At 47.4% G+C, this 27472-nt stretch overlaps 12 protein-coding genes and 1 non-coding gene across 13 annotated transcripts; 7 read left to right on the forward strand and 6 right to left on the reverse strand.

The window, feature by feature from the left end:
* Positions 1-667: 667 nt before the first annotated feature.
* On the forward strand, positions 668-1341 carry BKA55DRAFT_694936 (uncharacterized protein; the record flags this gene model as incomplete). The annotated part of the gene is made up of 2 exons (XM_046200100.1): positions 668-948; positions 1251-1341. The coding sequence occupies 2 exons, from the start codon at positions 668-670 to the stop codon at positions 1339-1341; spliced, it is 372 nt and encodes a 123-aa protein (XP_046044522.1).
* Positions 1342-1608: 267 nt separating this feature from the next.
* BKA55DRAFT_t279 lies at positions 1609-1680 on the reverse strand. Its single transcript has one exon. It is a non-coding gene; the product is annotated as a tRNA-Arg (tRNA).
* A 345-nt stretch (positions 1681-2025) lies between these two features.
* Positions 2026-4019, reverse strand: BKA55DRAFT_579404 (Alpha/Beta hydrolase protein). The gene has a single exon (XM_046193850.1). It carries the CDS (start codon positions 3991-3993, stop codon positions 2272-2274), a length of 1722 nt encoding a protein of 573 aa, XP_046044523.1. The 5' UTR covers positions 3994-4019; the 3' UTR covers positions 2026-2271.
* Positions 4020-4379: 360 nt separating this feature from the next.
* Positions 4380-4868, forward strand: BKA55DRAFT_579405 (uncharacterized protein). Its single transcript, XM_046193851.1, has one exon. The coding sequence runs from the start codon at positions 4600-4602 to the stop codon at positions 4819-4821; it is 222 nt and encodes a 73-aa protein (XP_046044524.1). The 5' UTR covers positions 4380-4599; the 3' UTR covers positions 4822-4868.
* Positions 4869-4905: 37 nt separating this feature from the next.
* On the forward strand, positions 4906-7693 carry BKA55DRAFT_708661 (uncharacterized protein; the record flags this gene model as incomplete). The annotated part of the gene is made up of 5 exons (XM_046200742.1): positions 4906-5123; positions 5174-5599; positions 5651-6607; positions 7154-7487; positions 7584-7693. 4 exons carry the CDS (start codon positions 4906-4908, stop codon positions 7350-7352), a joined length of 1800 nt encoding a protein of 599 aa, XP_046044525.1. The 3' UTR covers positions 7353-7487; positions 7584-7693.
* On the forward strand, positions 7669-8661 carry BKA55DRAFT_138109 (uncharacterized protein). The gene is made up of 2 exons (XM_046184882.1): positions 7669-7882; positions 7931-8661. The coding sequence occupies exons 1-2, from the start codon at positions 7826-7828 to the stop codon at positions 8558-8560; spliced, it is 687 nt and encodes a 228-aa protein (XP_046044526.1). The 5' UTR covers positions 7669-7825; the 3' UTR covers positions 8561-8661.
* A 1256-nt stretch (positions 8662-9917) lies between these two features.
* On the reverse strand, positions 9918-11287 carry BKA55DRAFT_579410 (uncharacterized protein). Its single transcript, XM_046193852.1, has one exon. It carries the CDS (start codon positions 11232-11234, stop codon positions 9957-9959), a length of 1278 nt encoding a protein of 425 aa, XP_046044527.1. The 5' UTR covers positions 11235-11287; the 3' UTR covers positions 9918-9956.
* A 1370-nt stretch (positions 11288-12657) lies between these two features.
* Positions 12658-14371, reverse strand: BKA55DRAFT_522442 (general substrate transporter; the record flags this gene model as incomplete). The annotated part of the gene is made up of 5 exons (XM_046188582.1): positions 12658-12913; positions 12966-13146; positions 13201-13406; positions 13457-14229; positions 14276-14371. 5 exons carry the CDS (start codon positions 14369-14371, stop codon positions 12658-12660), a joined length of 1512 nt encoding a protein of 503 aa, XP_046044528.1.
* A 342-nt stretch (positions 14372-14713) lies between these two features.
* BKA55DRAFT_679527 (uncharacterized protein) lies at positions 14714-16254 on the forward strand. Its single transcript, XM_046198172.1, has 2 exons — positions 14714-15834; positions 15887-16254. The coding sequence occupies exons 1-2, from the start codon at positions 14770-14772 to the stop codon at positions 16133-16135; spliced, it is 1314 nt and encodes a 437-aa protein (XP_046044529.1). The 5' UTR covers positions 14714-14769; the 3' UTR covers positions 16136-16254.
* Positions 16255-16491: 237 nt separating this feature from the next.
* On the forward strand, positions 16492-18205 carry BKA55DRAFT_623521 (uncharacterized protein). Its single transcript, XM_046196807.1, has 3 exons — positions 16492-16574; positions 16624-17725; positions 17776-18205. The coding sequence occupies exons 1-3, from the start codon at positions 16544-16546 to the stop codon at positions 17843-17845; spliced, it is 1203 nt and encodes a 400-aa protein (XP_046044530.1). The 5' UTR covers positions 16492-16543; the 3' UTR covers positions 17846-18205.
* On the reverse strand, positions 18180-19839 carry BKA55DRAFT_521978 (uncharacterized protein; the record flags this gene model as incomplete). Its single annotated transcript, XM_046188547.1, has 4 exons — positions 18180-18702; positions 18759-19102; positions 19157-19601; positions 19655-19839. 4 exons carry the CDS (start codon positions 19837-19839, stop codon positions 18180-18182), a joined length of 1497 nt encoding a protein of 498 aa, XP_046044531.1.
* A 176-nt stretch (positions 19840-20015) lies between these two features.
* On the forward strand, positions 20016-21530 carry BKA55DRAFT_579417 (uncharacterized protein). The gene has a single exon (XM_046193853.1). The coding sequence runs from the start codon at positions 20084-20086 to the stop codon at positions 21446-21448; it is 1365 nt and encodes a 454-aa protein (XP_046044532.1). The 5' UTR covers positions 20016-20083; the 3' UTR covers positions 21449-21530.
* A 3969-nt stretch (positions 21531-25499) lies between these two features.
* BKA55DRAFT_742264 (uncharacterized protein) lies at positions 25500-27189 on the reverse strand. The gene is made up of 2 exons (XM_046201500.1): positions 26378-27189; positions 25500-26326 (listed from the first exon to the last, which is right to left on the reverse strand). The coding sequence occupies exons 1-2, from the start codon at positions 27050-27052 to the stop codon at positions 25562-25564; spliced, it is 1440 nt and encodes a 479-aa protein (XP_046044533.1). The 5' UTR covers positions 27053-27189; the 3' UTR covers positions 25500-25561.
* Between the last annotated feature and the right edge of the window lie 283 nt (positions 27190-27472).

The raw sequence follows: 27472 nt of genomic DNA on the forward strand, positions 1-27472 counted from the left end.
ATCCGGAAGTACATGACTGAAATGTGCAGACAGGACTCACTCATATTCACTATCAAGATGTGGCAGGCTACTACATAGACGTACCTGAGAATCAGAATATAGCGGTGCTGATCAAGACAGGATGGCAGAGTAAGAGTAGCTGGATATAGATTTGTTTAATAGGAAAGAAAGGATACATAGAACGCCAGCACCAAAAACAAAGTGTTGTTGCCATCAACCAACATGATGACTGGGTTGCGTTGGAAGCATCTCCGTTATGGACCAAGCTTCAGACTTTCACTCGAACTAGGATGCACTTAGAATCATGCTGCTCGAGCTCTTGAGGGTGTCAGTGTTTGGAAGTAAGAGGTAGAGGATCCTGGCATGACTACCTGCCGATCGCTGGCTTCACTGCGTGGCGAAGCAAGTATCAGATATCCTGTATTCCTCGGTATAAGACCCGGCATCTCATTCTTCTGGATAAAGGATAGGAACTACTATATATACGCAGCAGGCTGCACTGAATAGCCTCCTTAAAACGAACAACAAGCAACCAAGGCACTTCACAATCTCTTCATACACTTAAAACAACCATTCAAGCATTCATTACAACTTACCCTCACCAAGAGTAAGAGCTCTACAATCATCTTCCTTGCCTGCAGTTTCTAACACTTAGTATAGCTTTACCATGCAATTCATTACTTCAACCATCTTCATTACCCTCTTCGGCGCCGCCACCGCTTTCCCAGGCCTGACTCCTCGTCAGAACCTCAAGAATGGCATTCTTATCTGCCCAAACGCAGAGGCAACCTTCGCCAACCCAGGACCCAACATGGCTGGGGTTTGCACCCGCACGTATAAGTGTCAATCCGGCAGTGACGGTGTCAAGAGCGGCAACGTCTGGACCAACTCTTGCATTGGCTGCCCTCCTGACCAGAACGTCAACTCTTTCGGCAACTGCGTTTTCCAGTATGTCTAAGGCCTTGTCACAAGAACCCAGAGAAGAGCTATGGTGCCTTTAAGAGTACAATGTCGCGGGGATGCTAGTGGACAAGGAGGATAAAATATATTAAAAGATGAAAAAAAGTAGTAAAACAATAAAAAAAGCTGTTTGGGGAAACCAATGATCTTGCCATAGTGCTGCGAGTATCTACTTGCTTTAGACATAGCTTCCATCTCTTTACTGATCGGTTTCTCTCGGCCCAGCCTGTAATCTGCCTTTATAAAGCCTCCATGTCAGCAGAGGTCCCATGTTGCGACATGCATATAAGGTTTTCCCCCGAGTCTGTTATTGCTGCACCTCTGAACCTTGATTCCATGGAGGATGGCTATACGATGAACGCAGATTGGCAGTTGACGTAGGAGACGGGCCGTCGTGGACTAAAATAAGGTACGTGACAGGAAAGTTTAAAGCAGCTAGGGACGTTTCATCTGTCGAGCCCTATTTCTAACACGAGATACCTATTTGAGCAAGATGAGGCGAGTTTAAGTCTTGCCAAGACTCAATTACGTCCGTTTGATGAGGGACAAAGATCAGTGAACGTTGCGCCTCAAATAGATCAATCTGTTTTGTGGAATTGCAAAAACTCATTCAGCACTCTGCTGCCAGAGGATAGGAGGAGAAAAAAATGATCACGCTGGGGATCGAACCCAGAATCTTCTGATTCGTAGTCAGACGCCTTGCCATTGGGCCACGCGACCAGTTTCATGAATTCATGAATTCCATGGTTCAAGGCTATGCCATACGTCCGAACCCAATTTCTCGCTTTGGTTTGGCGGTAGAGAAGTGCTCAGTTGCACGAGGAATCACCTGAGAGAACTGAGGTGTAATGAACTAATCAGAATCCTGTGTTTGTGAGTGTTTTGATAGGGCCTTTCTACGAATTTAATCGAGGTGAAACCCAGAGTTAATCAATCCCTTGGCTCTCAACCTTGCTATTTCAGGGTTGTCTTGACACAAAGTTCACTCTTAAAGTCACAAACTATCTTAGAGAACAAAAGCTCATTGAACTCGTGACTTTAAATTAATTAGCCGTTAAGCCGAGCGTTTGCAAATTTATTTTATAACCGCGAGGGACTCTGACAGCATTGCTAAAATATCGATTTAATTTCGGCGTTAACCTACCCTAGGTCGATGGTAATACTCTAGATGCACAGACGCAGCCGAAATTGTAAATCCACTACGTCATAGCAATTGAGAAATTGGTCGAAGAGTTTAATAATGGCCTGTATAGCCCTAAAGCTACTACAGCATTAACTATTGAACTATGATAACTTGCTAATGAAATGGATTTATACGCGACGTGGCCACTCGGGATCACGCGCCAACTCCATCTGTGCAAAATGAATCGCCTGATCCTCCGGATCGTCAAAGGTCATGACGCTCGCCGTGCCATTGGGCTTGAAGTAAGGACCATCAACCTCACATTGAGTATCGTTAGCTGGCAGAGTTCCATTGTAAAGGAAGCCCCGGACATGCTTGGCAAGGCACAGCGACGGAACTGCGACAGAGCAATGGCCGTATCCCTTGACCTCAATGAGCTTTGAGTCTTTGAATGCAGCCTCTGCCGATCTGGCGGAGACGAGCGGGCAGACTGGATCGTAAGTTGTAGTGAGGATCAGAAGAGGGTGTGCTGTCTCAACGCCGTTCCGTGGGGCGTAATTGTGTGTCTTGGGGATGCGCCATTGTTGCTTGGCGAAGAGGTAAACGAGATCATCGGGAGCGAAAACGCTGCGGTTAAAGGTTGGCATGACAATATCGAGCAGGGAGCCCAGATCCTGTGGCCAGTGGAGAGGACCCGACAGACCGTCGTTCATCGAAACTGTGTAAAGAGCATCGCTGTCTTCAACATCGTCCAGACCATAAGCCATCAATGCCTCAGTCGCGTTACCGCCCATAAGCTGCTCCATGCGCTCGGCAAAAGTGCCCCAGAACTGAGGCTTGTATAGAACTGGGAATAGTGCACCATACCAGATCTTCTGGTAGTCTAGAAGGCCGTAGACGCTGTTGTTGACGTAGACGTTCATCGGCTGTTCCTTGAGTTCTCCAACGAAAGAGAGGAACTTGTCCTTGAGGCCTTCCCAGGAGTCTGCCATGGATGAAAGAGGGCATGCGTCGCCGGACTTGATGCACTCTTTGAGAAGACCATCCATGACATTCTCTGTATCAGTGAGGTCCTCCATATCGAAACGAGCTTGATACCAGAGGAATTGGTTGACAACTCCATCAATGATGACCCTGTGAGACCGTTCGGGGAACAGAGTCGCGTAAGTCTGGCCGAGAAGAGTTCCATAGCTGAATCCCCAATAGTACATATCCTTCTGACCAAGAGCATCAAGAATACTGTTCATATCGGCAGCTGTCTGAGGAGTATTGATGTACTTTCCATGCTCACCCATAGTATCCTCACAGGCTCTCACATAATTATGTGTCCAGGCATAAATCTCAGCGCCATCCTTGACGATATCGATATCGTGCACTGATCCAAGCTGTTGACGCGCCTCTTTGCTAGGATAGCATGAAGCCCGCGGTGAAGACGAGTTAATGCCGCGGGGATCAAACGAGACAAGATGAAAACCGTCGCCAACGATGGTACCCAACTGCTCTCCCCTTCTGTGGAGAAACTCGAAGCCACTGCCGCCGGGACCACCGGGATTGAGGAGGAGGTTTGGGCTTCCATCTTTGCCCCGCATGCGAATAATGGGTACATTGAATGTTTTGTTGCTAACGTCAGGATGAAACTGATCAATCGGTACGTCAATCTTGCTGCACTCTACAGAGCGATTGCTGATCTCTCCGCAGGGCTTCCATTCGATGTTCTCGCCCGGATAAGTCGCGTGATCATGATGGTGCTGGTGATGATGATGATGATGATGAGGAGGAGAGCAGTGAGGCGCGAGCCAATGGAATGCGGCGACGGTCAGGACACCTGCGCCGAAGAGTTTCCATTTGTTAAAGCTTGTTTTGCGGCGCGGCTCGGCCCATTCAGGCGGGTTAAAAGAGTGCTTGTCCATCTTGATAGGGTTTTTTGTTGATGATGACTCGGTGAAGAGGAGACGATCATTAAAGTGAAACGGGCAGGCTAACGCGTTGCCACGTGAGCATCCTTGAATTCGTCATCACAACGCGTCGACATCAACATTCTATTTAGGAAGGTAATTAACCAGAGTCATCAGTAATCACAATGGAGGTTGAAACTCTACCCGCGGAAAGGAATTAATTTATCCATTTTCCATGGAGGTATCTTTATTGTTCCCATGTTATTCTTAGGTCGGTCGCGTTGGTGGAGCACTACTACTACTAAGGACTTATGACTATTCGAGGATTCAGTCCCATCTGGTCTGACATACTGACTCAAGCTGTAACATTTCTTGAGTCAATAAGTACAGATGATCAACCCGGAAAATATTTTATTACCCGATCACTCTCTCGGTTACACGGCAAGGCATGGAGACGTCGTGAACCATCACCATCGTATTTGAAATACGTAATGGAAAACGAAAAAGGGTCACCGTAACCGGATCTGTTAATTATGCGAAAACCACACCGCATCAAGCGCTAAATATCAGCATCCTATAGGAGGAGTTAGAGCCCTTGAATATACTTTCGGCAGCTAATTTATGGGTATGCGCGTGGTTTTCCGGCTGTTTCAGAGATGGCTGCTCGTCCCATTCTGGAACTTTTCCACGAATATCACTGGAGCCTTGGCACCTTTGATGCATACCCGGATATGCGGGTGCACAGTTTCGATGATCTTGTTCCCGCTTAGGAAGATTAATGGCGAGGAGACCTATACGGGCCGTACCGATCTATCCGGGGGCATAAAGAGCGGCAGTCGATAGAGTAGTTGACTATAAAAGGACAGTTGGTATCTATAGTAGTTGGGGCGTTAATATGAACAACAAGACAACCAACCATCGACAATCATGAGCACTTTCAAGACTCCGGCTTCTGAGCTTCAAGCAAGCGTCAAGAGGCACCCAGATCTAGCACTATTCAAGATCCCAGAGCAATCGCCCGAGGGCACAAAGTTCAAAGATGTTTCCTTTGCTCAGTTTGAGAAGGACGTCAAACAGGCGGCAAAGTATTGGAAGGATCAGCTTTCTACCCTAGGCGTTCAAGACAGGGCTGTTGTTGGTGTCTGGTAAGTTGAAGTGATTATGAAACTGGATGCTTAACTGATTGTTTATTTAGGTTGAGGGGTTATGCCTACTCTGACAACGTCCATATACAGGGCCTCAACTGGGCAGGATACATCCCTCAGCTCTTATCACTGCGCATGACGGATCCTACTGTCATCTATGAGCTCCTGCTGAAGTCCAATTGTGTAGCTCTGTTACATGAACCAGACAACACTTCTCTGCTGAAGGACAGTCCTCTGCCGACATTCCCTGCTGGTGACATCCAATCCGAGACGGACGCAGCGCAACTACCAGCAACCCCTTGGCATCCTAGTAATGCCGATGATGAGCTCTTCATCTATCACACATCTGGCTCAATTTCAGGTATACCAAAGTTAGTACCTATTACTGCGCGCTGGATGAACTACACCTTGGATATGTCAACATTCTATGAGCAAAGGTCGAACAAAAAGAGGGAGAGGATGGTTAGTACCCACATGTAAGTTCAACTAAAGGGCCCCTGAACGATAGCGTACTGATGCATCTCCAGCGGAAGCTTCTGCCACCTGGCTGGATCTGCCCTCAGCTGGATCGCCGCGAAAGAGGGCTCATGCATTATCATCCCCAGCACACTTCCTGCCCCAGTCTCTGAAGTCCGCACAATGCTTGATGAGCATGGCCTGACATGTGTATGCATGTTCCCGCCTTCTCTATCTGCCCTGTTCAGTGAAGCACGCAAAGATCCATCCCTTCTAGCCTCTCTCAAAAAGATCGACAATGCAGGTACTGGCGGCCTGAGTCTCGATGCTACAGATTTGGAGTGGGCTCGGAAGAACGAAATTCCTATGTTTAATGTCTTTGGTTCCACGGAAATGGGCCTTGCTATGATGACAGATGCCAGGAAGAACGACGATTACCTTGAATCTACCCCTACTGCCAAAAACGAGTTCATCCCTATCGGAGATACGCTGGCGTCTGGTGAGCAATTACTTGAGCTAGTAGTGCCACCAGATGCGCCCAACTGTCCAGTGCCTAGCTTTAGAGCTGCCGATGGCAAGTTTCATTCAGGGGACTTATTCGTTGAGGTCAAGCCTGGCAAGTATCTTTTCAGAGGACGTAACGACAACTGGATCAAGATGGAAGCTTCCCTGCGATGCGATACCATGTCCATCGAAGCTAACGTCATGGAGACTTGTGGCAATGATCTTGTCAGCGCAGTGGTTGTCGTCGGTGTCGGGCGCCCATGTCCTACTATAATTGTTGAGCCAAAGGACAAGTCTCTACTAAGCGCTAACGGTGCTGATAATGGGCATTCGATGCAGAAGTTGAAGGAGGATATTCTGAAAAGGATCACTCCATTTCATAAGCGAAGGTATACACATGAGCGAGTCGATGATACGCGGTACATAGTTGTCGTTCCTCAGGGGACCCTTCCGAGAACAGCTACAAAGGGAAATGTGCGAAGGCAGGAGGTCGAGAAGGGATTTCAGACGGTTCTGGATGCTGTGTACGTAAAGTGATTTCGGTTACAAGCACAGACTTACCATATCAAGACTGAATTAGAGCATCTTTAGGCAATGATGTCAGATTGTAAAAGCCGTACCAGGTGACCACGTTATTTTTAGAAGAGTAACAACTGCGATCTGCAGCCTAGCCTTATAGCCGAAGCATTGAAGCTTTTAACTGTCGTCAAGCAACACCAGATCTGGACTACGCTGTGGAGTCAACATTGGCTGTACCGGGGTTAATCAGAAAAGCCATGAAGGCGGCCGATGCTCTGACATAGCCATCATCGATAGTTTTATTTTGCAGCGGTGAGTTCATTAGCCAAACCGGTTTTAAGCTGTTTTAAGAGGCTGCCTAAGCGCCTTAGCTCGTCGTATTGCGTATGCATTCATCTCTGTCGAATCAAGACAGACCATTTATGTCCGAAAGCTTACGTCGCCATCGCCATGATGGCAGAATAGGCGGGTACCAAGCTTGCCGCGTAGCTCTACCAATGCCATTGGTTGTAGAGGTTCTAGACTGTCGAAACCCTAGCACACATGGTCAGATTCTATGTGCCGCACTCCATCGGCAATAAGAAATTACAAAAATGGGGTAAAATCCGGAGCTCTAAGTGGAATAAAGTAGGCAGCACAATTTCTCCCTACGAAAAAGGCGGAGAACAAACTCAATTTCCTGACAAGTATTGTGTCTCGCTATTCGCCCTTGATGTCTCGCGAATCGCGGCTTACCATCAATCTAACTAGCCAACAAACTTGCATGGGTACAGTCAGCCAGCTTGGCAGATTTGCCCAAATCGGCAACAGCCGATAATGAGGCAGAACTTAAAATGCAGAAGGATGGAGTCATGTAAACGGATCTCGGAATTGTGAGTTCTAGATGTAAGTTTGAAATAAGATGGCCACTAACCGACTTGGGTGAAATATACGCTCCTGTGTCATCATCTTAACGTTAAAGCTGCTGACTTGGCAAGTCAGATCATCATTGCATGGGTCCTTCGCTGGGATAAGCTGGGTGTATCGGAATTATTGGGGTCATCCTGTCTGCCGACTCCGCCACGCAATATGGGCTTCTTCTTTCCTGGGCTGTGAGTCTACTTATGTTTCTGTGGTAGCTCATAATCATACATATCGCACTTATCAGTCGTCCCGAACTTGAACAAATTTCGGAGTAATTCTATAATATTTGCATCTCGATTTACGTAACCGACAACAAAACAATGCCTCAGTCAAAAAGTCCCAATTATCTTGGTCCAATGGGTACTGATGCAAGCAAGGTAATTTGGATGCGTTTATGTCAACTTGCCCGAGACTAACACGGACAGAGCCGACGGGAACGAAATAGAGAAGCACAGCAACAGTTTCGGAAACGAAGACAGGCTGCTGAAGCGGCGCGGGTGCAGCGACTTAAGCGACTCGAGGGGGTAGTTGAGAGAATGAGTACGGTGATTGTGGGCTTTGCGGATAAAATGCTGCAAGAGGAAGTGTTGAAACAATATCCCGCCTTGGCGGCCGATGTGCAGGATGTTATTACACAGGTTCTTGGCTTGGCGAATGAAGCGGGAGAGCCCGAGGAGAGGAATTCGAGTGAGCGACATGAAGGGAAATCGCCTAGTTACGGGGACAACGACTCGGATGGACGACGAGATTCACGAGATTCGGCAAGTCCGTCAGGGTCACAGGCCTTACCTATTGACGTCCCCTTACCTTCGGATCAACACGATATGTTCGTAGCACGTTCCTCGCCAGAGTACAGCCAGCTCAGCGGCACGCCTCAGATCGCATATCCAACAATGCAAGACCCGGAATTCTACTCTCAACTGTCCTATTTACCGCAGCCTTCTATCGCACACTCGCTAGGTCCTGCTCTATGGAATTCACCAAAGCCTCTATCCCCGACAACTCTTAGCTATCGCCTCACAGAGTCGTGCTTCAATGTAGGTCATCGTTCCTGAATAAGCACACTAATTAATTATTTTGTTTCTTAGACGAAGCTTGCGTATCTCGGCCCACAGTACGATTCAACTAGCAAGATATTATGATGTTCAGGATACAATGACTGCTGGTTGCGACTAATTATACCCAAATCTTCTGTGTTACAGCTTGAGTTTCTAACGACTTTGGCAGCTGAGAAGAAGCCTAAGGTCAAGAGATACGATGACGTTGAATACTGGTACTCCCATGCATCAGGGAGATACAGACGAAGTTGGAGCAGCGAGAAAGTCCAAACTTTATCAACGTCTTCCGAGTGAAGCTCTACGACTGAAAGTGAAGGAAATCCCTCTTAGGTTGATGCTTGGTAAAGGCCACCGGCTTTCGAGACATGACCGATGATTATATATTGTTATAACAACTAGAGAACAGCTTTCGATGGGAAGGGAGGCAATTTCATTTGAGGATACTTCAACCATTGTCCAGGAATACGAGCGAACTGGCTTAGGAAGAGCACTTGCATTATGGAGGAGAAGGTAGATAGGGTTGAAGATACCTAAGTACTATTAAAAACTCTCAACTCCGTTCCTCATCGCGTGAAATAAGGTTTAGTTTATTACAACTCCCAGAATAAAATCCTTCAGCTTCTGTAGTCGCTTGCAAGGGGGCTCAGGTGAGAAGAAAGTCAGACACCGAAGGGGGCAGCTCGGAGTAAGGTATATGCTCGCTATTCGCTACTTGCTGTTCCAGGCTAGTATGCAGGTCACGTCATCAAATCAGCTTCAGTTCGACTGCCGAGCGGCCCGTTGAACCTAAAAGATGCAGTAAGGTCAGCACTAGTATAGAGTCAGAGTATAGTTTATGGGAGCCCATAGCGCAGTAAAAGATGCGCGCTTGCAACACCGCGCTGAGCACACATAAGCCCTGATGGAAGGGTTAACAGAATTTTTATGACCCTAAATATACTAAAACAACAACACATCTAGCTGTTGAGAATCCTACATCACCCTCATACCTATCCTTCGATACAAATCGAAGACACAGAACTCTATTCCTACGGGGCGACCGGATTAACGGTATAACCGATTTGAAGGACGAATTGCGTGCTCTTAACAATCAGGCAACCCCATTTAAGATAGCATTCGTTCTCAAGTTCTCCAATATCACACATTATTGGAGCAGATAAAGAAATGATAACTATCTCTGAGTCTTCAATTGCTGTAATGAAGACACACTCAACGTTCTCAGGTCATCTTCTCAGTATACAGGCCCAAATTGAATGATGCAAGCTTGCTTTATATACAGTGAACTATAATGCAAAGAAAACTCAGTTCTCAACCACTTCCCCTTACGCCTCACCCCCCTCCCTCATCAACAACCACCAAGTCACAATAGCCCCAGGAACCACAACCAAAACACTCAACCAGAAAGCTTACCGCTCAGCTTCCAGTAAACAGCGTAGTTGAATCCCTGTGCATCATAGAAAGGACCCAATTCAACAGCCTTACCACCAGAAGTAGCTCCAAATGCCAAACCAGTGCTACCCTTTCGCTTGATGCTGGCCAGGTCTATCGTAGGATTGCCGTTTAAGGTAGACTGGCCATAATTGCCAGCCAAAATGACAGGACCGAAAGCAATAGCGCCCAAAGTTTGATCATCGTTGGCAGCAACAGTGTGCAGGCTCATGGGTAGTTGAACCGTGACAGTATCTCCGGACTTCCACTGTCTCTTTATCAGAGCGTACTTGCCGGACTGAATATCCACGTTGGCGGCTTGGCCGTTGACCTTGATGGAGGCCTTGGAGGCCCAAGATGGGATACGCACTGAGAGGGTCCATTCACTAGTGTCACCAGAGATTTTAAATGTCGATGTGTCGCTTTCGGGGAAATCAGTAGTCTGAGTAATAGAAACCTTCTTCTGAGACCAGTTGAGTTTCGAAGGAGTGAAGAGATTGACATAGAGCGTATCAGAAGTGTGAAAGTAGATGGAGTCCATGAGTTTAGTGTTGGTCTCGACCCCCGTACCTTGACAGCACCAGAAAGAGTTGTAGTCGGTGCTCCAAGTACCGCCACCCCAAGCAGGACCAACTCCGCGACGGCCACCTGCCTTAAGAGGCGTGAAGTAGGTCACATGTCCGTGATCGCTGCTAGGGTTTTGCTGACCGAGAAGATGGTTCAACAGAGCCTTCTCGTAGAAGTCAAAGTATGAAGCGTCAGTTGGGTTCAAAGCCCAAAGCTCACGAGTCAGCTTCAGCATGTTGTAGCTGTTACAGGCCTCGCAAGTATCGTCAGTGAGGAACCCAGCAATCGCATCGGGAGCTCGGAAGTGCTCGGCCTGGCTGTTTCCACCAATGGCGTAGGTATGCTTGTTGACGACGATGTTCCATGCGTTGCGACCAATGTCGAGATACTTCTTATCGCCGCCGACTTTGTATTCTCGCAGAGCACCGATCCACTTGGGTAGTTGGGTGTTGGCGTGCAGGCCAGAGAGCTTGTCGACGTTTTGCTGCAGAGGGTCAAAGATGACAGCATGGTCAAAGCGCTGAGCGACCTTGAGCCACTTTGCATCCTTGGTGTAAAAAGCGATATCAGCGAGGACTTCGTTCATTCCACCAAACTCAGTCTGCAGCATGCTCTGCATCTGGTTGTAGCTCAGTTTTGAGGTGCGTGTGTCAACCCAACTAGCAAGTGACAGCATTGTGTCTTTAGCAGCCTGATCACCAAGTCGACGATAAACGTCCAGAAGCCCAGCAAGGGTCTTGTGGATAGCGTAGTAGGGAACGTTCCCGTTGTTCAAAGTCCTATCCTCAACTTTGGTAATATCCGACTCCGGGAAGCCAGAAAGATACCCTTTGGTGAAGCCAGCCTTTGCGTTGTTGGCTTGACATTTTGCGAGCTCCTGGACAAAATATGTCGCTCGAGAGCCGCATTCTTTGACTCCGGCGGAAGCGTAGCACTGTGACCAGGCTGAAAGGAAATGACCTTGGACGTGGCTTCGGAAGGGAAAGTCGGGCGCATCCCAGCCGCCATTTGTCTGGGCGCCCTTTGTGTCGACACCGTGATTTTTGCGGAACACGTAGAGAAGACGATCGGGGTCAACCGAGAGAAGATAGTTCAATGTTCGGTTCTGGTTGTCCATCCATCGACTATCAGTGAGAGAGACTTGAGTCAAGTCGAATGCATCAGCCACGTCGTTGACAGCTTGACCGTGAACGGGAAGAACTAGGGACGCAAGGCCCATAACAAGGGCTGAGGTTTTGACCATGACCATGATGAAGCTGGTTTTCGTTGATCGGTTGGCTTGCTGAAGCGGATGTTACGCCGGATCAGCAGCTGTTTATATATCCATGACATCAATATCCATAAAACTCGGAGTCTTGAAATTCCTTACCCCATATCACCTTTTTTCTCAGGTCTGAGCTCTTACATTCATTGGAGCACAAGTTTTATGTTACATTTGCAGATCCGGGGGGACTTCCAGACGGCATTTAGCCGGTGCTTTGACTGACGATCTGCTCCGAGGCTTGTATTCCATAAATCAGAAACACGAAAGAGCTGCTTGTGATTAATTGGATAGAATACGCGCACCAATGCTGCGTTAATGGTAGTGATCAACATGAAGCGATCCGAACCGCAGCAATAGCTAATGTTATCATGCAGCATCCACTTTGGAGAACATACGATGTCATGTCTCAAATACAGTGGCGTGCCAATGCTTCAAGCTCTGGCTCGCTGAACAATTTGCTGCGGAGGTGGTGCAGAGCTCAGACATTATGCTTAGTTTAGTCTACCGCGCCAATGTAGATTGAATGCAAGATGAAGCCTTTCCTATGCCAGGAACTATATATGCGGAGAAGGTGAGCCGATCTATATGGGGAAGGTCAGTAAATAACACCATCATGCTCATGAGGGGCTTGCGTTGCATCCCGGTGGGAGGAGAACCGAATCCCGGTGGGAAGTGACTCAAATCCCGGTGGATATGCCAAGAGGCCCAGGTCAAATTTTTCCCTCAGAGACAAGGGCATAAAGGGGATATTAGAGAACCAATTACGCATTGCTCAAGTTATCCATATGTGTCTGAGAAGCAATTGTAGCCGGCAGAACAAATAGTTGCTGCACTGTTACTGGGGCTGCATCTTCACCGTCCAGTCCTCATCCTTACTACCCATGTCATTAGATGCGGAATCTTCCACCACAGCCTCCACCACTGTCGAGTCTCCGAATTTCGCGTTGATCTCTTCAAGTTCCAGACCCTTGGTTTCCACGAAGGTGAAGTAAGCAATGATGAGAAAGATGAAGTCCCATGAAGCGTTGATGAAGTAGAATTTCCATCCCAGGTCGGCCATTGCGTACGCCATGGCAAAGGAAGCAAGAAGACTACATCGTGTTGTTAGTAACGCTTAGAACATGAGGGATAGGCCTGTTATACCCAGCACTTGAATCAAGCATGCGGAAGATGGCAATGCCTGTAGCACGTAGCTTGAATGGCGAGACTTCGGTTGGATACAAGCTTGTCATTGGCGTGATCGAAAAGGCATAAAAGCCCTGGAAGAGAAATATGACAGCAATGGTCCCATATATCGCGGAGTTGTTGGTGCTTTCGCCAAAGCCTTTGAGGGTCGGGTCAGCAAGCAATATCAGGCTAAACGCAGACTGGAACCTACGCTTGATAAGACCACCGATGAGCAAGAGAGTGACAACCATGCCGCCAACACCAATAAAGGTCTGTAGTCTGCGCCCGAGAATGTCCAGCATAAAGCTACCAAGTACAGCCACAGCGAATGACCAGCAGTTGATGATGACCTGGATCTGCGTTTGAGTAGTTGTGTTGGTAATGCCGGCCTGATTGAGGATTTTGGTGAGGTAGAAACTGCCGCTATCAGATACCTCTCTCATATTAGTCAAGGTTTGTTGACTTACGATATGATGAAGTTTCCGAATAAGTTGATCATGGGCCCAAAGGTGCACAGAATAGCCAGTCTGCGCCTGTTGGGCCCACTGGAGATAATTTCCCTCCAAGGATTGCGAGGGTATTCTTGGGCTTCACGCAAGATTGTGCTCCTGATCTCTTCTAGCTGCTCACTGCCCTTCTGGAGGTCTGTCTTGTCCTTCCCTTGCATAATAACAAGAACTTCAACGGCTTCTTCGTTACGGTCCTTGGAGATCAACCATCGTGGAGATTCTGGGACGAAGGGAACAATCATGACGGCCAATAAGCTGGGAACAAACTGTAGCAAAGAAGGTAATCGCCAGGCCCACGTGCTTTTTATGTTCTGGCTCCCGTAATTTATAATAGCTGACGCTAAGCTGCCGACATAGAAGCAGGAAAAGAAGAGACCAAGGACACGGGCGCGTCTGCGGGGAGGTAGTAGTTCACCGAGTAGGGTCGGTGCTGCTCCATTGCTGATGGCAGATCCAACGCCAACAAGGAAACGCGCAACCACGAACATTGGAATATTTTGAGCTGCAGCTTGTAAGATAATGCCTATTGTTGTTACGATCGATGCGATGTAGATTGCACGTCGACGGCCGAAGTGATCGGGAATAGGACCCATGAGAAAGGCACCGAATATGCTGCCCATCCAGTTGGCCGCATTGTTGAGACCTTCTGTGGCGGTTGTCAGGTGGAAGTATTCGGAGTATGACGGGAGAATCAAGAGGCCATTCATGACGGATGAGTCGTAACCCAGTGTCTGTATCTTGTTAGCTAGTTCTGCAAGGAAGTGGATTTATACGTACAGCCGAATTAACGATAGTCACTGCCAGAAGGAGAGGCATGAGAATCTTGTGATCTGCAGGCACAAGCCTCGAAACATGTTTTCGTTCAAATGCCATGACTGAGATGATCGACGCCGAATAATGAACCAAATCAAGAGTTGGGCTCTTCTCCATGGCCGGCTACGGGGTGCATCTTATATCTTGGAACTCAAATGCAGTCTATCATTGGCTTATCAAGTCTGGGGAAGACAGAACCCAGGGAATCGGTCTTATCAGGCCCGCAACTCCCCGCATCGGATCTAGATCCTGGGGAGATAACGATTTGATTGAGTTCTGACCAATAGCTCCACGATCTGAGCCGAAGTCGGTCGAGCTCGGCCGAGCTCACCCGCTAGTATGTTATTCGTAAGTCAAGCCAGCCAAAGGCAAAGACCCGATATTGAACTAAGAGATAAAAGGATAGGATATCACCGAACCGTAGATTTTAACCTCTTTCAATCAGGAAACCTACCGAAATGCCTGGCCCTATCCGACAGTGGCCCGCGTGGCCCGAGTACACCTTTGAGACTGCAGCGTCGTCCAAAGACCCTGAGTTCTTGAAGGTCAAGAAAGCGATCATCGGCGAGTATGGCGCCGAAGCGCTTCGTCGAAGCTGGATAAAAGTCTGCAAAGAGCTGGAGAGCATCACTGACGAGATTATCGACAAGGGCAACACCGTTATTCCCGTCTTTGACACTGTCCGGGTCCTAGAAAATGGCTTCTCAGCAGAACAGCAGGCCGAGATCAAGAAAATCGGCTCGTTTGTTTGCCGGAACACTATTCCTAAAGATGAAGCAACCAGCCTCTACTCAGACCTCAGACAGTATGTCGCGGATAACAAAGGCTCTATTCAAGCATGGCCGAAGGAAAGTCCGTCGATGCTGGTCTTGTATAACTCACCGACACAAAACATACTTCGTTCTCATCCAAATCACCTCAAGCTACAGCGCAGGTTGAACGAGCTTTGGAAGTACTCTACTGAGGATACCTCCCCGGAGCCTCTAGTTTATCTTGATGGTATTCGAGACCGTGCGCCCGGTCAACCATTCCTTGGGCTAGGCCCTCATATTGATGCTGGAAGTTTGTGTCGCTGGGCTGATCCGACCTACCGGAAGGTCTACGAGAATATATTCTCTGGTTCACCCGAAGATCATGATGCATATGACCTTGATATGCGAAAGAATGCGGACCAGGAGCTTTATAAGGGCCCTGCTCACTCTACGGTGCTCCGAACATTCCAAGGCTGGACTGCGTTGACACCTACTGCACCAAGAGAGGGAACTATCATGGTTTATCCCAATGTCAAAACTGTGATCGCGTATCTCCTACTACGACCTTTCTTCAGTCCACCAAAGAGCCCTGATGATATCATGGACGCTGAGAAGTGGTCCTTTGACGACTCCACCAGTTGGTTCCCAGGGACAATGAAGCCGGAGAGTCAGCGCCTGAGTCGATCATCTCACCCTCATCTCAGACTGGAAGAATGTCTCATTCATATTCCAGAGGTACAACCAGGCGACACAGTCTGGTGGCACTGCGATGTAAGTAATTCCCCACCTCTTCACTCTCGTCATCTAACGAAAAGGTCGCAAGGTTTGCCATGCGGTTGATACAGAGCACCTTGGGAAAGACAACGCGTCCGTGGCTTTTATAGCTGCATGCCCGACAACACCTGCGAACAAGACCTATGTCAGAGAGCAGTTGAGGGCTACTCTGGAAGGACGACCTTCTGCCGATTACGCTCAAGGGAATGATCTGGACGAGAGGACACTCAACGGATATGTGGGCCTGGATGGTCTAGGTAGTGAAGCACGCAGGGCTTTTGGATTCCACATACTGTAAATCTTCGGTCATCCCCCTAGGGGAGGCAAGAAACTTAGGACCTCTGTCCTAAGTGATGAAAAGACTTAGGTAAGTGTAGTAGTATATCTTAGTAGGCCTTTAGACCAGTTAATTTTGACACCCTGGCTTAGCGTCAGAAGTTTTCTTGCTACCCCCTTGGTAAAACCGAATAAGATCGAAATGTATCGTAATTGATATCAATTAGAGTCGCATTGTACTTGTAATGAAAACGTCATCAATGTGTAGATGGTGAGGAGAATGATGTATGACTGATATCATCAATCGGTCCGTCGCGAAGAACGCCAGCACATAAGCCCATCACAGATAAACCATCCCCTTCTGATTCACAATCATAATAAAACTTCAAATACAAATTACATTAATCTTAGCCAAAAATAACAGTGGAACATGACTACTGCCATCGTTGTCGGAGCTACAGGTGCGTGGTATCCCCAGCTTGATAGCTGCGTATCTCACCATCGCAATAGGCATTCTGGGCCGAGAAATCGTTCATCAGCTAGGCCAAAATCCACAAAAATGGAGCAAAGTCTATTCCTTGTCACGCTCCCAGAAAGAAGAGTTCCCTTCCAATGTTGAACACAGACATATCGACCTCACTGGGAACGCCGATGATGTAGCCAAGAACCTAGAGGGTATAACGGCTGATTACGTCTTCTTTGCTGCTTACCTCCAGGAGGTAGACGAACAGAAGAATTGGGATGTTAATGGCGATATGCTACAAGCATTCCTCGATGCACTTGTCAAGAACGGCATTGATAAGCAACTCAAGAGATTCTTACTTGTGACGGGTGCGAAGCAATATGGTGTCCATCTCGGACCTGTCAAGAATCCTATGCTTGAATCTGATCCTTGGCTGACTGACCAGTCAACCTTCCCGCCAAACTTCTACTATCGTCAGCAGGATATCCTGAGGAAGTTCTGCGACAAGTCAAGCGGCCGCATCAGCTGGAATGTCACTTATCCTAACGATGTTATTGGCTATGCACGAGGAAACTTCATGAACCTGGCCACGGCAGTTGGCATTTACGTGGCGGTCAACAAAGAGCTTGGCAAAGACCTTGTCTTCCCTGGTTCGGAAAGATTCTACGCTGGATTCGACTCCTTCACTAACGCAGAGCTTCATGCAAAGTTCTGCGAATGGGTCGTTCTCGAGTCTTCAACTGCCAATGAGGCTTTCAACGTCGTGAATGGCGATACTGAGAGTTGGCAGAACCTGTGGCCTAAAGTCGCAGAACGATTCGGCACGAAGGTCGATACCTCTCAATTCAAGCGGTCTCATCCATTGAGCTCATCTAGCGATTTGCACCCCGTTCCTCCCATTAGTTTGTATGAGGAGAAGTCAGGGCTTAAAGGTATCACCAAACCAGGCAAGATGGAGCAGACAATCGATTTGGTCAAATGGAGCCAGCAGTCCGAGATCAAGGAAGCTTGGAAAAAGATTTCCCAGCGAGAAGGCTTGGATGAAAAGGCGCTGGAACAGGCTACCTGGGGATTCCTCGGGTTTGTGCTTGGAAGAAACTATGATCTCGTCATAAGTATGAGCAAAGCTCGAAAGTTTGGTTGGACTGGGTAAGTTGAAGTCGTTTCCGAAAGGTTGAGTCTTGCTGACATTGAATCAGATATACGGATAGTTGGGCGGGCCTGAGCAAGGTATTTGATACACTCAAGGATGCTAAGGTACTTCCTTGAACTTTGTATGCTTGGAACAAGAATACAAGTGAACAGTATCTATAATAGAATGACTGGCTCAACATATTTTTCATACAACCTTGAATTCCTTCACAGATCTGTTTCGCTCATGTTCTTCCGTAGGACTCGTGCAGCATGGCGAGCCAGGAGGTTATGTGACTCAACAGCATCGAGCAAGACCAATCCAGCTTCAATAGCCTCGAGGTACTCTCGATTATCTTTCGAGCTATTACTTTGGCATTCGCGCAGAAGAAACATGGCGGAAGAATAAATGTGGTAAGAGAGTGCCCTATTGATTCAGCATTCTGATACGAACCTCCAGGAGGATCATTGCTTACCACTGCTTTCTGGTTGATGCCGGCTGGTCCCAGCTTTGGTTGATCCAGACGAGGCTCATTGCAGACGTGACGCTAACCGTTCGTGCCCAATTATATTCTTCTGGAGAAGATAGCCACTGCTTCTGAAGGACACGGTTGATGTGCATTCGTAGATGTAAGAGGACTAGAGTCAAGTCGTAGCGCTGCCACTTGATCCAGGGTTGAGAAGTCTCAAGGGCTTGTATCTCTGCGTTCGTGGTAGAATCGCTCTCTGGCTGTAAATGGCTAGGCAGAGTGTCAATAATGCTCGCCAATTCTTCGTCGGCCGTTTTGACGATGTTCACCACGTTTTCTAGCGACTTGGTGCCATATTTCAGTGATATACGGAATTTGTAAATCACTCGCGATGTTCGCGCCATGAAGATATGATAGTGTACAGGGTCGACAAGTCCCTCATATCCTTCTGGTTGCGAAACCGATGGTAAGGGGACGCCGAAGTCGGATTCATCTATGACTGGTGGCTGATGCGTCAAGTTCAACCTGATTATGAGAAAGGCGATTAGCCTTCGAGTCATATCAAGGATATCGAGTCTTACCATTCGCAGATCACCAGTGTCCACCATAAACGACGCTCTGCTTCAATGCTTAGATACCGTCCTTCGCGTTCGTCACTATCCTGGCCTAATCGGAGAGTTTGCGCGATCCGAATTGCAGAAACCCGCAGATGATGACCCATCTCAGAATCCCCCCGGTTGTTGAAGGTCATGCATAGGACAGCTACTGCTTGCACATTGTGCACATTAGGCACTCGCATAAAGTCTGCTTTATGAAGACAGAATATGGCGGCGTGATACCAATTTCGAGAAACCTCGTCGATGGTGAAACCTCCGGGTAGTTGCAGGCTTTGAGTTTCATCATCTTCCATCATCAAAAGCGCTGTCTGCATCACCAGTCAGTGGTACTACCGGAACCGGTCACGTTTTTCATGACTTACACTGAGGACACTGAAGTAGACAGCGAGCCATGGAACGTCAGCTTTATCGAGTGGTAAGCCTTTCTCTAGACCGCCGACATAACTGTCGCATTCGTCCTTGAACTGAGGATATTCCAGGGCATAGTGTACCCAAGAGTTCCACGTCTTGTCAAACTCTATAAGTTTATTGCTGATATTCGCATTAGGTAGAATGATATCCGCCCAGTTTGATACAGATGACCTGTCGATATTGGAGTCCGAGGCAAGGCTTTCCCACAAGTCATCATCAAGCTCACCTGGGGTGTACTCTACGTCGTTCAGTGACTTTTCGGATACCTCAGCCTGTGTCAAATTAATGATCGGGTGGCGGTCTTGCTGCGCCTTTAGTGCAATAATCTCTCGTCGTAGACGGTCATTTTCTTCTTTGAGCTCTTGATACGTTAGGGTCTCAGAACTGTCCTGCCATCTGTTATCTTATCAGCTTCAGCAACACAAACAAGAGCAGGATGATTCACAGACGTGGTCACCCGGCCGCGTATAACGACCATTTCCCTGACACATGATTCAGCCTGGCCACGCTTGATGCATCGTGAGCATGGAACGGATTTATCGCATTTGACTTTGCGAGATGAGCAAGATAAACAGCTCCTTGGCGCTCGCTGTGTCGATCGAAGGGCAATTGAGTCACTTGGCCGATGCGCCATGCTGACTTCTCAGGGTATCACAAATGCGAGAAAATAAAGAGTGACGCGAAGACCTGCCATCAAACTCGACCGATCTGACCCGATAATCGGCTGCGTTGTGATTGGATGGCTATACGCAGAGGGGACGCTTATCGGAGCTGGCCCCAGTATTTGAACTTTCCGATGTAAGCACATGAAGATCAACCTGCACTATTCTCTTTTTCTTTCTATTGACAAAGCATAGACTCGTGGCAAACCAGCGGAGATGCCTTCTGTCGTGGTGTTCCGCGGCGCAGCCATTCACTCGCTTGACCTCCAAACTCTAGAATTTGTTGACGATGCAACTCTAATGGTCAGCGACGGCGTCATTACAGGATTTTGGAAGAACCCCGCCGATGTCCCCCAAGATGCAATCCCACCTGATGGCAAGATATACAGTCTTCTCCACGGAGAATTTCTCATCCCAGGCTTCGTTGACACTCATAATCACGCCCCTCAATGGCCAATGCGGGGTCTTGGGCAAGGCCTTCATATCCTCGATTGGCTCGACCAAGTGACGTTTCCCTTCGAAGCGCGCTTCTCTGATCCAGAGTACGCCAAGAGGATGTATGAACATACTGTTCAGGACTTTCTACGACAGGGAATTACAACTGCTTCGTACTATGGCTCCCGACATGCTGAAGCAACACGCATTCTGGCGGATATATGCCACGCGAAAGGCCAGCGTGCGTTCGTCGGCAAATGCAATATGGACAGAAACGCACCTGATTATCTTCGTGAGCAAAGCGCATCGGACTCTCTTCGCGAGACCAAGGAGTGCATTGCTCATATCCGTGCCCTGTCATCTGAAGGCGGGGGCGAAGAGGGGTTGGTGAAGCCGGTTGTAACACCAAGATTCGCAATCTGCTGTACGGACGAGCTTCTTCGTGGGCTTGGGGATATGGTAAAAGCTGACGATACTCTGGCGATGCAAACACACTTCAATGAAGCTCAGCAAGAGATCGACTTCACCAAGGAGCTCTTCCCGCAGTTCAAAGGAAGCGAGGCCGATTTGTATGAGAGCTACGGTCTCCTCAACAAGCGCAGCATCCTTGCTCACTGCACCATCATGACTGACTATGAAAAAGAACGTCTTGGAGCTTTGAAATGTGGCATTGCCCACTGTCCCATTGCCAACATGACAGTCGGCGGTGGTTTTATGGTCGCACCTGTCCGCGATTTCCTCCGTCGCGGCGTCAAAGTCGGCCTTGGAACTGACAGTGGAGGCGGCTGGGCATCTCAGATGCTTGCGGTGATTCGACAAGCTATGATCGCCTCAAACGCCTGCGAAGTTCTGACCAAGGGCGAAGACAAGGCTCTTTCACTAGAGGAAGTTTTCTACCTCGCTACTATGGGTGGGGCAAAGGTTTTATGTCTTGAAGACAAGATTGGGAACTTTGAAGTTGGTAAGGAGTTTGATGCTATTTGGGTGACTACAACCACGGGACGACAATCTGCTATGACCCCGAGAGAGGAGGAAGACTCGCTGAGGGGGCTGTTTGAGAAGTATATTATGACGGGTGATGATAGGAATGTGGCACAGGTTTTTGTTAAGGGACGCAGAGTTGCGGGTAGCCGAGATTACGATTAGCTTGGGCAGTCTCTAAGATCGCCTTCGCTCTTATAACGAGCATTTATGCACCATAGTGACCTTAATCAATCATTGCCCTCCAGTTCACATCGACCCCGCCTTGACAGGTCATCACTGCCGCCCAGGGCTGTCTTTCAGCCTTTCATTCGTCCCTATGCATCAAGCACGGGATATGCTATAGAAGACAGTTTCTCGCTGTTAAATGATTTTATTATAGGCTATGCTACCTATATTTAAGATACTGCAAGCAGCTCAGTTGCAGATCAAAACTTGGCACTATGACTTCCCTTCCGCAGCCTTCTTCTTCAGTTCCTCCTCTAGCTTCTTGCATGGATCGCACAATATGCTGCTCTCCAGGCTCACGTGGTCCCTTGTCTCCACACAACCTGGTTCTCCTCTAATCTTGTGCACGCATTCTTTCTTGACTTCAGTCTTGAACAGAAGGTGGTGGCAGGAGCCGAAGTGGTATACATCTGTAGTAATGCACATCTTTGTGGTAGTCTTAGAGTGATAGGATTGAGGTTTTGTTTTTGAGATTAGTTGTAAGATTCTGTAAGGATAAATTGATTATTGAGAGTTTGAAAGATTTGAGATTGTGGAAAACCGAGCTGGAGAGTCGATATTTATATGTCTTTTGAGTCTCTGAGTCGCTCCCTGGCAGTATTATTTCTGAGGTCGTGAATATATATATAGGTAAGAAAATAATACCACGTTCTTGTTATCTGTATTAGCTACCTTGTGGTGATTTCTGCGGCTTATAATTCCTCTTAGCGATAAATGGACACGGGCCTGTATACTGGTTGAACAATGGTGACTCAGTGCCTTAACTATAGAGTATGTGAATTACAAATATCTTACATCAACCACCCAGATGTGAAGCCTTGCACACAGAATCTCTATTCGTGTGACCTGTTACTTGTCCCAGCGGCCTTACGTTTAATCTTACTGCTTGAACTTCCACCCATAGTACATAGCATCATAGACAAATACATTGCGCAATAAGCTTTCAATTAACTTATAAGTACTGTGTTCATAGAAAGTCTATTTCAAGACCTTCAAGACTGCTTGAGTGCAGTGTCGAAATGAAGTACAACTACAATAGACCTAAGCGTCTTTTCCTTTTCCGTTCCGCCTCCTCGCATGGTTCGCAAAGTCGATTAACCGTGACGACCTCTTCTCTGAGTGTTATTAAGCATTGTTCCGTCCCTCTATGACGACAAGGACTTTCTCGCGGGTAAAAATGGATTAGGTGACCGCAAGTGCCCCATACTCGTACAGATGTAGTTATGCACATTTTGTTTTGGAGTTAAGTGATGGCAATTATTATCGTTGTCTGCTTTGGTATATATTGTATGTGTAGTAGATGAGCAACATTTACTTTTGTGATATTGAAATGTAGAAAGAGGAGGCTGCAGGGAAGCATTATATACTTGGAGTGACTCTCTGAATCAGAATATGTGGTTCCTGTATCTGTATCACAGCTCATGGACTACATAAAGAGGAAGCTCACAGGATGGCGTGTGCGTATTACATCCGTGCCATGGTATTCCAGGCCAAAGTTCTCTTCCGGTGTCATAAGCGTGTAGACTTCTTTCTCTCCTCCTCCTCCGCCAGCTTCTTCGCCTCTTCACATGGGAAGCAGTCTGTCTCTATAGACCTGGTTGGATTTAGTTCAAGAACAGCACAGTTTCCACTGTCCTTATTATCGCAGTCGAGAGTTTGGACTTCATGAGTGATTTCATGACCGCATTTGCCCATGACATGTGTAATGATGGAGATGCACATGTTAAGACTGTGTGCGATTCTGGCGGTTAAATGATTGTTTCGTCATGCGCTTTAGACCAATGTATTACAACTCGGGTTTTCTTTTGTAACTAGACTGGCAATCAATTCCACGTATGCTTATTTATAGATACAATACATCACTGAATCACGCAGAAAAATGATAGTAATAAGCTTATAGTGCAATCCGATCAATAATCACCGAAAGGCCATCCTCCGTACATGACTTTGCGTCTCTGCAGGAATTTGGGTAAGTGGCAATGTTATCAAAAGAATCACTTTTGAGTCCCATGTTTTGTGAATCACGCAATTGCACAGCAAAATCATCAAGTGATTTATCAGTGCGATAATGACATTGATTGTCCATAGACGAGAAGGTACCTGGCATCAAAAACCCGTAAGAGCCTTTATCGTGACGCGGTATTAAACACAACTCCAACTCATTTCAATTATAGAATAGCTGTTGTATGTTAGACGCGAGTATAGTAAAGGAATAGCAGTTAATGGTACTGGGAACTAGAAGTCAGTCGATCCTGGTGTTGTCACTTTATGGACTTTGTTAGGGTAGGCAAGAAAACTTAGGACCTCTATCCTAAATGACAAAAGTATTTAGGTAAATTTAGTATAGATTTAGTAGACCTTAGATTAGTTATTTTTGACACCTTGTCTAAAGGTCAGAAGTTTTCTTGCTCCCTGAGGCTTTGATTGGTTGATCGTCTACTGGAACACTGACTAGGCTATACCTGGTTAGCATTTGCTGAGCTTGATTAGGTTTACTCGGCTCATCATCTTCTCCGCATCTTAAGGGATGTTGCATCCCTTCATCAACAGAATCTCTCCATCACGACAAGCACAGCAAATATGGAAGGACAACGAAGGCTGGATCGTCTACCGTAAGAGGTATTCTCAATGATTCTACGCAAACTCGAGCCTCGTCAAATCAAGCCTCTCATGCAGACAAGCAAGACCATCAACGGAATGGCAAAGCCAATGTTTTACAGGAGAATCATATTCTCCAAATATAGACATTTTAGAAGGTTTTTGCGAGTCGCGATAAAAGATCCCAGGATTCTTTGCATGATCAATCACTTGGATGTCAGGAACGTTGATGTTCGAATCCTTCGACTACTACTCTGCCTTGACCTGCGCAACATTGAGAGCGCCACTTTGCGTAATGGAGAGACGATGTTCACTTGAGCCAGTGATGGTCTCGCTGATATCCAACACATGGTTTCGCTTTTGGTTGGACATATGACGCTCTAGCCCAGTCTGAAGACACGTACGTTTGTACTCATGATCACAAGAATGATAAGGGCTAATAGTGATCATAGTATCTTACGTCGTCGGAGGCCCAGACCCTCCTAATTTGTCTTTAGATACTTTGAAACTATTCCGCTATTCCAGTCTTACATCTCTGCGTCTTCAGAACGTGAGACTCGATCGCTTTGCTAATGGTTCTGTGGAGTCTCTTCCACTGGAGAATCTAGAGTCCCTCCACCTGGAAGTTTACAAATATTCAGACAAGATTCTGGAAAAGCTCTTGCGAAATGCAAAGTTACTCAAGCGTTTCGAGTTCCACCACCCTTTTCATGAATTAGGCCGAGATACGCCAGACTTTCCACGGCTTTTGAGACCTTGTCGGGAGAGTATCAAGATCATAGAACTATGCTGGGGCTGCCGGAGGCCGTCCTTCGGAGACGAAAGCATTAAATTCGCAGATTTCGCATCCCTACAATATCTCGCCGTCCCGCCGAGAGTTTTGTTTGGGTCCTATATCTACGATGGCGATATAGACTGGTTACCAAAGATCAGAGAGCACTTACCGCCAAGCTTGAAAGTGCTGTTCTTAGAAGACATTGCAATAAATGAAAGGAGTCCGTTACCAGGTGACCCCAGCGATGTCCCTGACTGGGTATTATTGCCTTGCGACTTCGAGATGGTCAAAACTCTGGTCGACTATGAGGAGTTTTTCCATCGCTTTGTATTATCGCGTGGACGTCGGAAGTGAATACGCCAGAGCCATGGCAACTCAGCGAACGTGCCTTCAAAATTGGTATCACTGTTGAGTGTATGAAGAATAGGGTTCAGTTGGAACCAGACGCAGAGTGGCTTGATGAGCTGGAAAGAACCCCAGAGACTGAGTACTCAGACATGGGTTCGGAGGACTCTGTAGAAGAATAGTCTTGAAAACATTAGTGAATATCTCGTTCATCACTGTAACCTTGAATAGGACTCATATATACGCTGCAATATCACACAAAGTATCTGTAGGTTGATATGACAATGTCATTAAACCTTCTATTTTCAGTACATAATACCAACATTAAAGTCTTATCTATGAGCATCCATGCTTCTTTGTATCGTTCTCGTATAATCCTTTTCCGCACTGCGTAACGAGGGATTGGAGCTCGCTGCTGTATCTGGGTATCTTGGGTCTCTCTCCGCCGTGTCATCAACCTCCACCACCACCGATGTCACGGTATCCATCTGAATAGCCGGTCCTCTCAGAGATTCTTGGCTAATGGTGCGTGTCATTCCCTTTCGACTTCTGTTCTCTGAACCACTTGCCCTAGCAGGCCATGACCACCATCCTCCCGCGACGTTCTCGTCTGTCTGTTGGCCTCCTTGGATCGAGATAGTGTTTCCGAATCGGCGACTAGGTGTTTTGAGGAAAGCGAAGGTACTCAGACCAATATCGTCGGAGGAGACATCGTATTTTGAAGCGAAGACGATGGTGTTTCGGGTTGTGCCGAACAGCAGGCAATCGAAGGAGCCGTTGGAAGCGATCATAGCACCGGCAAAGCAGAAGTAGCCATTGGGTACATGGGCGCCAGCCATAGTCGCAATACGGCCAGCCGCAAGAGGAAGGGTACACATGACGTAGATGACGGGATAGATCAGGAAGGCAGGGTTGCGGCTGAGTTGGAGCTGCATCGTATCGGCTTCGCTTGGTGATCCCGAAGACTCAAAGCGAGCTTGACGACGGAGGTGGAAGAAGATGATGAGGTACAGGACAGATGTTGTACCGAGGCCGAGGAAGATGTAGAGGTAATGTGTGAAGAGTCGAAGATTTTCGTACTTTCGGTTCATCCAGCACTGTATAATGTTAGAGGATTACTGACAAGCAATGGGACATATGGTACTTACCCAACTTCCAGCGCGGACAAAGAAGCCACCAAACTCTGCACCGTTACGAGTCGCTGCAATTGGAATAAGGGAAATGGCGTATACAAAGATCCAGATGGCGATGATCGTTGCATTCAATACCCTCTGCGGTGTTTGTCGTCGCTTGACCACGGCAAGGTAAGTGTGAATGGCAATTGCAGTGATGAACATTGATGAGGCCAAATCACCAAGAGACACGAAGAGTCCCTGGGTATAGCAAGATGCTGTTCCAACCATGATCGCATTATTTCGAAGCCACGCCACGTTGAGAAAGAAGGCTACTCCTTGGTGCATATCGGCGAGTAGCAAATTAATGATAAGAACGAGGAACTGATTCGGTCGTCGAGGAGCGGTAGGAGCATCGCCATCCGCCTTCTTATTGGCGTCTTCATTGTTCTCAGCAAATATCCCATCGATACCCAGCGTAAAGTCAATCGCCCTCTGAATCGGTCCAGTCGTGTGTTGGAAATGCCCCGAAGGCTGCGACTTGATGAATAAGCTCCATGTCGTAAGCTTATATACCAAATAAAAGAACAAAGTACTCGCAGAAAAGAACGAAATGAAAGCAAGGACAGTAACGGCAGTCAATCCGTGTCGAAGATCATCATTCAAAGGGTCCAACGTCCGCCCTTCAACAGGAAGATCGCCCCACGCCATGTTAGTGTTTAAACGAGAGAATCTGTCGAATCTCAGGAACGAGATGCGAAATGCAGATGAGAAATGACAGCCCCCCGCGGGTATTAAGAGGGAAAAGACCCTGAATGGGTCAAGAATGTAAAGGATTTATCGCCCAGAGGCACAGGTCCACGATGTGACATCGCTTCGCAGCTGAACGCCCGTTCTGTATTAACGCATCAAGGGAATCCTGGTATTTTTTCAGCACTAGAGTTCTCGGCCGACTCTTTTTGCGCCGAAGCTAGGCTAACTTAGTGATCTCTCACGGATGTGGCTTTTCCGCTGAAGATATGTGAGAAGAAAAACGTGAAGTGAACTGGCTATTCTACGGGTTAGTACGTAATTGAGATCCATTCTTGACACTTTGTCAGTTGGAACGCTATCTATCATCCTTGAAGACAG

Source organism: Fusarium redolens, assembly GCF_020744475.1.
Source record: "Fusarium redolens strain MPI-CAGE-AT-0023 chromosome Unknown BKA55scaffold_17, whole genome shotgun sequence".
Taxonomy (NCBI): Eukaryota; Fungi; Ascomycota; class Sordariomycetes; order Hypocreales; family Nectriaceae; genus Fusarium; species Fusarium redolens.